Source organism: Hibiscus syriacus, unplaced genomic scaffold (genome assembly GCF_006381635.1).
Source record: "Hibiscus syriacus cultivar Baekdansim isolate YM2019G1 unplaced genomic scaffold, ASM638163v2 tig00110890_pilon, whole genome shotgun sequence".
In the NCBI taxonomy this organism is placed as follows: Eukaryota; Viridiplantae; Streptophyta; class Magnoliopsida; order Malvales; family Malvaceae; genus Hibiscus; species Hibiscus syriacus.
The window spans coordinates 15296715-15307212 of NW_024062900.1; the positions used below are offsets into that span (position 1 = coordinate 15296715).

The following is a 10498-nucleotide window of genomic DNA, read 5'->3' on the forward strand; positions in this document are numbered from 1 at the left end:
TAAAAGCTAATCAAACAAAATGGGAGTCATGTGAGATTCAGATTGATTCTAAGGGAAGAATATGTGGGGGGGGGGGGAATTAGTCCAACAGAGTGGCCTGCAAAAGACATGGAATTTCGAACAACAATGACTTTTGAAATTACACTATTGGACTTGCCATCAATTCAATGAAAAAATAATCTGAGTTTTTTGTGCTCTTTTTGCTCGTACCTTTTATTCATTCTTGATTAGTGAAAAAATAGTTCAGCGATGAATGATGTAATTTACCTATACAAAAGTGTCACGTGTAAAATGCATGTTAAATTTTTAAAGTGATGTACTAAAATAAAACAAAATTAAAAGTTAAGTACAATTTTGATAAAAAAATTGAAAGTTTAGATATTAAAATAGACTAAAATTAATAGTTTAGATGCTAAACGCGTAATTTACCAATTAATTGGAAAATTTACTTATTTATCTTATATCTTGACGCATTTAAAATGCACACAATCACGTATGATGTGTGTTGATTTGCATAACATTACATTATCTTAATAATATGATTAATGTAGAGGCAAAGCCAAGCTATAATTACCAAAGGTGTTAATCGTTTTTGGTAACTGGTAGTGCTGGAATGCCCCCCTATCGAAGATGAAAACAATTCAAAAAGACAGACAGGGTAAATTAAGCATAAAGAAGACAACCAAACAGATGGAGTGAGTCGCATAAATTCCAGATACATGTGATTCCAAAGAGAGATAACATATCATCATGACTTTTACAAACAAAATTTGATAATACCTTACAAAGCTACGAATTTTGATGAAATTTTCAATTTGCTATTGTAAGGGATAATAGATTATTGCATTATTATTGGACCTATACCTGACTTGAATATGTTGGTTAGAGCACTTTCGACTTCGCCGGAGCTGTGCTCAATCCCGATAAGATCTACCAACAGGTGATACAGATTTGCCATGTATTTTCTTAAAGAATCTCTTCCCAAACCGCTCAATGCCTTCAGTGCTAATACCAGTAAACACCTTCTAGCTGCCAGTTCTTCCTTTTTACCTAAAGCCAATGGAACACTCCTATGCGTGACCGGAGGTTTCGCCTCTGATTTCCGCTGTTGCATGTAGTGGTAGTCTGCATGGTTGAGATATATCTGAAATATTTTTTCACATACCGCCACAAGTTGTGATTCTAGGTTCATCTCTGCGGAGACTGACGTGTTGCTTTTTATAGAATCTTGGAGGAAGTAGAGGTAATTTTTGTAAGCCTTGTTCTCGAAGTGAACTGTAGGAGGATCAGTGAGCTCCAAGATTGAGCATGCAACTCGTATTTTCTTTCGAAGAGTAGTCTCAGCGTTCAATTGCTGAGCATGTGATGCAATGGAAGAAAATATCTCGACAACGATGTCGATGTTTGCAGCTGACAAGAACTGTACATGTTTTTTGCACGAATCTTTTATAACCTGAAATGGTGAAAGACAAAACAAATATGATTTCGTCACATGTTCCTATGGCATTCTAAAATCATCAATTATTAGCCTGCAATAATATAGCGAGTAATCGGAACCTGCGACATGAGCAGCTGGAGTGCGATATGACTCTTCATTCCTGAAATCACAGAGGCCATGGTTTGCCGATTATCATCCTCAAGATCCTTAACATCATCATTGATCAATTCATCATCGGAGCTTGTTTCAATATTAGCATAGGATTGAGCATTGGCAGGCAATTTGAAGTCATCCATGGTTCTTATAAGTGTTATAAACTCTGACATCGTTGATGCGACTGCTTCTTTAAAAGCTAGAAACATTTTTCTCCATTCATCTTCAGAAAATCTGCTCCCTAACTCTCGTGTCAAACGAGATATCGCTGTAACTGCAGTGTTTGCAGAACTCTTCATTGAGCTTCTTAAGTACTCTATCAAAATCGATATCACATTTGATATTTGAGGCCTCAGTACACTGTGATGACAAATAAAAAGATCTACTAAACAGCGTGCGGCCAATTCAGAAATTTCAGTGTCCCATGTACTTCCATCAGGATGCGGGGATTTTGAAGTTGGTGAATCCTGCTTGTCTTTTACTGCCATGTCACTCTTTTCGCATGTGCCATTAAATATTGGGAGAACGATAGAACTAAAAACACTAATCCAGAATGTTTGTGAGAAAAGATGACCATGATCCTTGAGGATGTTAAAAAGCACATTTAACGAACTCTTTTGGATGGCTGGTCTCGAGTCTGATGTTAGTTTTGATAAACCTGAAACAACATATCAAAGTTCTATAAATTGGAAACAGGAACAGCACTTCATCTTTGCAGAATTGAAAAACCAAAGGTGCTAACAATCAAATTGCCATTCAGAGAGATGTAGATGAGATATATTGGCATTCAAGCAATAAGAGTATTACATAAACTGGGTGTAATTTTGATGGAATATATATGCAATCCAATCAGGTGTGGCAAAAAAGACCTCAGTGCAGATTAATAGTTGAAAGGTAGCCACAACAGTGGGATGTAAGCAAAGGAAACCACGGAAGAAAGATTCCGGGCAATGATATAATCAACTATACTTATCACTTGGGGCTTTAAGGGAAAGCGATTGTGATGGAGCAAAAAGAAAAATGCAACAAGGGAAAGATGACATACAAATGTGTTCTAGTTCTACTATTACAGTAACAGCTAGGTTTTAGGATTTGCAAGCAACTAAACTGGCAGGTTACCTGTTAGCAAAGGAACCCAACAGGATACATAATCATCAATATCAGTCGAGCTTTGTACACCTGGATCATCCTTATCTACAACTGAAACAGATGAATCATCATCCGAGCTCTTGCCAGTGCGACCAAGTTCTCCCTCAGCAATGTTGAGGGCACAGAACCGGAGAAATGCAATAGCATTGAGGCTAATATCCCCATTAAACCTGCTATTTGTGAACTTGATGAGGCATCTTACACATTCTGTAAAAGTGGTTGCCTCTGTTTCAGTCACATGAGGAAAGTGTTCTCGAACTATTTTTCCCATTGTCTCGAAAGCCAGCAGGGCAATGTTCTTCTGCTCATCTGCAGCAGCAGCTGTAAAAACCTGAGAAAAAAATGACAACTGAGAGAAAAGAAAGGCTATCAGAGCTGCACGACAATTGATATCTTGTATGAGCCCTTAGCTTACCATAAAAACACTTCTCCATCCAGATTTGACATTACTAGCGCGGCTGAGGACCATCTGAGAAATGAATCGAACAATTAATTCCCGTATTTCTGTAGATTCGCTCTTCTCCATAACAATCACAAATGGTCTCAAGAATTCATTCTGGAAGTTGTAATTTGCAAGCTCCTCGTGTTCTAAGAATTTCATAGCAAGCTGCCACAATGAATCCATCACAAAAATTGCTACAGACAAATTCTTGGACAATCCAACTGAAATAAAGAAATCGGAGAGAACATTCCACATGCGAGACCAAACTAATCTGATGCGGTTCATATTGTAATGCCTGAAATAGAACATTGCAGAATAAGAAATTTCCATAGGCACACAAAGGAGGGGTGATGGAGAGATGAATGCATCAGAGAGAGACAGCAAATTTATCAGTGAGGCTAAAAAATCGAGATAAGTTGGAGCTACCATTAAAGGAAATTTATATTGAAAGAAAAGGTAAGACTCTTACACAATTTCAACTAGTTTTGTGAAGCTAAAAACTCGAGGATCCGTCGGAGACTGCAACTCCGACATAGAAACTTTGCATAGGGCTTTCACAAATGCAACTATTCCTTCACTATTTAACCTTTGGCTATGTTCAAAAACATGGTTCAACTCAGAATTTCCTATCTGTTCTAATAGATTCAAGTTTGCAATGAGTTGATTAATCTGCTCTGGAGGTGCAAGTCCAGAACTATTGATTCCAACAGTGGTGCTATCATATGAACCCCCTCGGAGAACTGCTATTACAGCTGGATTCCGGATGCTTCCTTTTTTCTTCAGAGATTGAAGACCAACAGATTTTGCTGTCTTTTCATCTGTTTCTGTGCTAGGCACAAGTAAAAGGCCTGCATCAGCTGGTGCCCCTTCTCCCAACAGTTGCAAATGTTCTATTCTGGACAGGCATGTCAATATATGCTCCCAGGCTTCCTGAAGATGGTTACCATCTTCAATGGCTATAGATATTATTGCCTGTATAAAGTGAAATGTTTCAACGAGTACCATAAACATGCAACATGCAGAACTAACAAAATTTGATGCCTTAATTTTTCAAACCTACTTTTCTCACAAACAAGTGAAGAACTTTTTCTATTCAACCATCAGAACTTATGTTAATTTTGTTCCATTTCAACCTACTAGACTATCAATGTTGCACAACCAAGTAACACCAAGAAAGCATATAAGTATTATGCAGATAACAAATGAATTTTTTGGTATCTGTAGTGGAGGCTGTATGTGCAGGCATTCAGATGCAACAATTCTAATGTACACTGACGTATCATATGAGAAAACCAGGGGGAGATTCCATTCTTTGTTATCAAAATGTGAAAAGAAATACTACTTACCTTCACAGCATCAACATTCTTTTGTTTCATATCTGCAGCACAGTGGAGAAAAGTGAACTTCGCTGCAGATGTGACAAAAGCATCTCTCTGTGTCTGCATACCCATTACTGCAGTTACATGCACAGCATATCGAAAGCCATGTAAGCATTGAGTGGTAGCAAGTCTATCATCACTTTGGTCAAGAGTGACACTAAATGCAGCCAGCATTGGTCCCCAGCAGACCTCCACCATAAACCTCAAGATTCCTACATCTGAAACAACGTGATAAACAGACCTGCAATAGCAAATAAAATAAGGCTACAGTTATAAATATTATGTAATATGAAGTACGTCTTCGAGAATTTTTGGGGTGATAAAAGAAAAAAGTTCAATTTGAAAACAGAAGACGGAGAGATTATCTAGTGGGCCATACAAGAACTGAATCCTTTTTTTTCTTCAGATGCAAGTTGTTTATTTATCTGACTTGTATGCCCGGGATCAATTAAAATCCAATGAAATCCAAGCATCTTATCACAACCAATGACATGCAGAAGAATGCAATATAAACAGCAACCCAAAGACAATGATATAATTGTGATTTTGCAGTTCCCGCTCCCTCTACCACTGATATTCACCTTGATTTGGGAATGAATGATTAGCAATCCGCAGCAATTAAACTCACAAGAGTGAATGATATGTAGTCTTGTATTTAGATTCAATTTACAACCTGTAAATGTTTTTCTTCTTTTATAAGTAAATGATTATAGAGTGTTAAACAATTACTATTTTTTCTGGTAAGTCGAGCAAACACTGAGTAAAGTTCTACTATCCCTCTAATCATAATGTGGAAAATCATCTGAAGTGCACGGATAAATGGTACAAAGGAAGAATACACTGTCAAAACTCAAAACTATCAAATTGAAACTATGATCCAAGACAAAACTGATATGACCCATACAAGTGGCAAATTTCTACTATTCCTTGCTCACCAATCAACTTCAAATGAGTAAAGTTTGAAAATTAGATTAAGAACTTACTCGGATTTTCCTGTCTTTGCCTTAAACTGCTCTTGTATATGTCTTATAAGAAGCCCATTTGCACCCAAAGGCTTTTCTTCCGTTTGCTTCCAACTGACCAGATTGAGTATACCATCCAAACCCAATAACTTATTTAAGCTGTTTGCCTGCTTGCTATGAGGAGCAGAAGAATCAGCATTCATCTTAATTTCATTTTTCACAATCTGATCATAGAGAGCTCCCAGATATTCCTCAGGTAAATCCTTGCCATCATCTATTCCTCGGTTGTTTCGAATGAAATCAGACTTGGTCATCTGACAGAAGCAACGTATAATAGAAATGAGAACATGATCAAATCTATTATAACTTTATCCATAAAATTAAAACCGCAATTTGTAAGAGTACAAGGAAAAGTCATTACTATTGACAGGAATAATTTTGACGCAGGGAATGACTTATGAGCCTAGAATATATCAAAAAGGTTCTTCGCAGGACACATATATGTAAGCTAGCATGTAAAGCAAAAGCTCATAATTTACGGTAAGCTGAAGAAACAAAAACAGCTTTGACAAGCAAACCTTATCTTTGACCATGTTATTATGGGCGTCAGTGTTGAGCATTATGACAGAGTATGCCAGTACATAGGCAGTATCTGCACTCGTAAATGAGTTTGGATTGCATTTGCAATAGCGCTCAGCAAACTTCTCCATGATGCGGTCAATTTTCTGTGCCTCTCCAGGTAACCTGAAGCCACGCAGGAAGAACCTTATCGCTTCACCAAAATCCATAGATTTGAAATTAAATGAATCCACATAAGCATGCATGACTCTCAAAGCAAATTCCTCCCTTTCACCCAAATAATCACCGATTACAGTTTCACTAAGCCCGGTAGTGTTATTCTTCAGAAAAGAAGCCACTTCCTCTGGAGAGTTGCCAACTTTTTTGGTTTTTATAAGAAACTCGATTCCTTTGGATGGCTTCCTGTTAAATAATGAGACACCTTTCTGCGTGTAACCCAGTAAAGTTGTCAGTAAAACAAAGCTTGTAGAGAAAAGGAGAGAATACACATAAAATTAAGCTGCATAAAAATACATGACTGAATAGAAGTGATCGTAATATGGCAAATTATCATAATATATGAAGGCAGCCTCTGTGACAATTTCGGTACTAGATAAATATGTGATACTTTAAGAAACAATAATGCTCTGTCCCAACATAAAGAAATAACTAACCTGGAGCTCAATCTTGTAAGCCCGGCACTGCTCAAGCGTAGCAGCATGTGACAATTCATAACTCATTTCTGGGTTAAACTCACAATCAGGGAGAACACCATCTTCTGAAAACGAGGTTGATTGTCTCTCTACTGCAGAATCACTCTCAAAGCTCTTGGGCAAGTCAGAATCACCTATCTTTAGCTGTTGGTCCATCCATGCTCCCATTGCTTTAATGATGCCAACCAAGCACAGCACTGATTCATTCCGGAGAGAAAAATCCTGGACAGTAGACAAAGTTGTGGTTGAACCAGGCGGCGGCCCTAGAGAAGTTTTCAGGAGGCCATTGACAATCCTGCAAATATCTGATGGAATTATAAGAGTTTTAATACATTGTATAAGTATGATACATTAAGAAATAAAACTCTTATAAAGTATGATACATCAAGTACCATTAATTGATTGATGTTCTCAGTGAATACTTTTTCTTCTTTTTAAACAAATTTCATACTTTTTTTAATTTCTTTTTCTGAATTTTCACTTGAGCAAAATATATTAAAAATATTATAGTTCTGTCATATGTGAAATTTCATATGAATTGAAAGTCTTCTCCTAAATTTTGTATAAAGAATGAAGGTCAACATAGGAATTAACTTCAGCACCAAGCTCTGAGAAATCATCAAAGACTGGTGCTGAAGTTAATTTCTATGTTGACCTTCAATCTTTATACAAAATTTAGGAGAAGACTTTCCATTCATATGCAATTTCACATATGAAAGAACTATAAAATTTTAAATATATTTTGCTCAAGTGAAAAATCAGAAAAAGAAATTAAAAACGGTATGAAATTTTCTTTTGAAAAAGAAGAAAAAGTATGCACTGAGAACATCAATCAATAAATGGTACTTGAGTTAGTTCCAATGTTGACCACCTTCCTTTTTCAAAAATTGATAAAGGTGTCAAATTCATGAAAGACTTTATATGTAATTTTGGATGCTTCTATAGAAAATTTAACATGACAAACACACTAGGGGAGACAGAAGCAGCATTCTTTTCAAACACTTGCATTAACAATTATTAGGAAAAAAAAAAGAATACCTTTCAAATATGTTCGGTGAATCCACGTCACAATCATAGTTCACAAATATATCAATGATAATCTGTGAATCCCCAGCAATCTTTTCCAACAAATTGAGGACAGTCATTTTCTGTAGAAAACTTGGCTGGAGTATATTCTCTAGAACACGAAGGATAAGCATAGGAAAGAATATTCCAATTTCAGCTTTCAAACCTGATCTAAATTTTTTTAACAAGCTCATAAAAATAGAACACTGAAGCTGGAAAACTGACATTACTGACAATGCAGTGTTTTTTAACAACGATATGCAGAGATACTGCTTAATAGCGTTAAGAAACCTGCATGATGTAACACGGAATACAAGAACACCAGAATAAATTTAACTGAAGACTGCATAAAAACAAGTAAGTTATTTATCACAAACACTACATGACGTATAAAACTTGCAAGAAAAACAAATAAATTAAAAGAGAAATAATTGACGGTTTATTTGAAGCCTTTATCTTATTATTTTGTAAATTAGCAAAGCAATGATTCTTCAGATAATTCCTCCCACTACCCTGTGTATATATGCACTAGAAAAGAAAGTAATTTGGGAGTTATATTGCGCAGAATTGGGAGTACAGTAATCTTCTATTAACTGTGTCTAACACAGGTTCATTCAGGATTTCTTAAGTTCCCTCTTGCTTGGTATCAAGACCCCATAGCAATGTCGAATTTGAGGTGTTGGATATGTGTCCTAGCATGTTTAGGAATATGAAACCTAAATATCTTTTCATCTACTCAATCATGTAACACCCACGTCTTGATAAAATACACAAACATCCAAAGACTAAATGTTAAATACCATTTTAAAGCTCCTAATACAATAGTCATAGTAAAATGAGACCAAGAACTATGTGAAGAAAAAAATAGTTAAGTCCCAGAGTAACATGGCACCATGCAAGCAACCATAACAGCTAATCATATCAAATAATAAGTTTGTCTTAAAAATGGAAATGAAAGACCAGAATCCTACTTGAACTGAGTATAGAATGACTTGCCTCTCATTTGTGCGCCAAATTGGACCCCCATTGTCCATTATAACCTTGAGGAGTTCCAAAGACAATGTTTTCCCTCTCAAAAGGACCTGATCGTCCGTATTCTCCACTGTGGAAATCTTCATGGACAACTTACACAAATTCCTAAAAACATGAAACCCATCCTCCCTAATTTTACTACTAACCACACCAGAACCTGATTCCGTCCCTTCCTTCATCTCTTCCTCCTCAACCTCCTCATTTTGCTCCCCTTTCGACCACTTAATCTCTCCATTTTGCAACTCCCGAACCATAATCGGCTGAGAAAGCTTCAAATCTGGAACCCCTTCGCTAGCATTCATAACATCGCTAATAAAACTCTGACAGTTATAAATTGAGCTTCCTTCATTCAAATTCTTATCAGTGAACTCTACAAGTTCATTAACCGACACTGTTTTGATTGAAATGTCCATGGAATCTTCTTCCGCTCGGGAGAATACAATAAGCATAATCTGAGCTAAAATTGACTTAGCACATACCTGATTGGTTCCGGTTAAACTACCTAAATATACGTTATAACAAGTTCTAACGACGTGAATCAAGCAATTGCCACGTATCAAAACGCAAGGGCATCGAACGGCGGAGAGTAAAACACGTAGCACAGGAAGCTCGACCGATTCATCACCAATGCCACCCAGTTTGCAAACGCTTTCGACAATTTTGTACAGGATCGGATTGGAGGCCTTGCTATCGATCTCGCCGCGAACGATGCCGAGAGAGAAGAACAATTTGAATATACATTCGAGTGCCGGCTCGGCGACTTTGATGTAATTCGAGTCGAGGGCGAGGAGGATAGGGGCGAGGACAAAATCAGCGTCGGACGAGGAAATTCCGAGTACATGAGACTTCGGATCGGATAATCCGGTGTCGGAGAGAGTGTCAAGCTTCTCGAGAGTGGATTTACACGAAGAAACGATGTGAGAGTGTTTTCGCCAAGCGGCATTTTTGATGATCTTGTCGAGAGATGGTCCCAAAACGCGGCCACATCTCGACGGACCACCGAGCGTTTGGGAGACTGACATCGCGGCCCTGAACTAATGGTGTTCAAATCGGTGAAATATCGCATCGGCGTTGGTTGAAATGGAAATCCATTAGGAACTAAAATGCCTGAGAAAGAATCAAATCAAATAAAAAGAAACATATAGAGAGAGAGCGAGGCAGCGGCGGGTGGGGAGCCTATGTTCTTCACTTCTATTTTGGAAATAACTAAATCTTCGCGCCACCGTACACGCTTTACTATTTTATTTTGAACTTACATTTTCAATCACATTCAGCACATTTCCGTAAAAAAAAATCAGCATTGTAATTCAAATTAAAATAGATAAATAAATTAGTATAATAACGATTAAATGTAATTACTATAACTCTGGGATTCCCAGCACTCTTCTGACCGCCAGGGTGTCCTCCCACACTACAGTCACTCAAGATTTTCAACACTTTCTTCAACTTTGGGCTTCGGAACCTCGGTTTCCAAGGCCCGGAGTTCACTTGGAATCAAGGTCATGTTTATGCTCGCCTTGACAACACACTTCGCAATTCTCTTTGGGACGAACAATTTCCTGAAGCTTTTGTTCATCGTCTCTTTTGGATTCGCTCTGATCATCGCC

The 10498-nt window shown here is 37.3% G+C and overlaps 1 protein-coding gene across 1 annotated transcript; it reads right to left on the reverse strand.

Annotated features, from left to right (window-relative positions):
- Positions 1 to 827: 827 nt before the first annotated feature.
- Positions 828 to 10141, reverse strand: LOC120144568 (brefeldin A-inhibited guanine nucleotide-exchange protein 1-like). The gene is made up of 11 exons (XM_039158608.1): positions 8856 to 10141; positions 7833 to 8150; positions 6756 to 7089; positions 6102 to 6527; positions 5545 to 5837; positions 4529 to 4802; positions 3652 to 4154; positions 3156 to 3477; positions 2711 to 3071; positions 1558 to 2249; positions 828 to 1453 (listed from the first exon to the last, which is right to left on the reverse strand). Exons 1-11 carry the CDS (start codon positions 9911 to 9913, stop codon positions 839 to 841), a joined length of 5196 nt encoding a protein of 1731 aa, XP_039014539.1. The 5' UTR covers positions 9914 to 10141; the 3' UTR covers positions 828 to 838.
- Between the last annotated feature and the right edge of the window lie 357 nt (positions 10142 to 10498).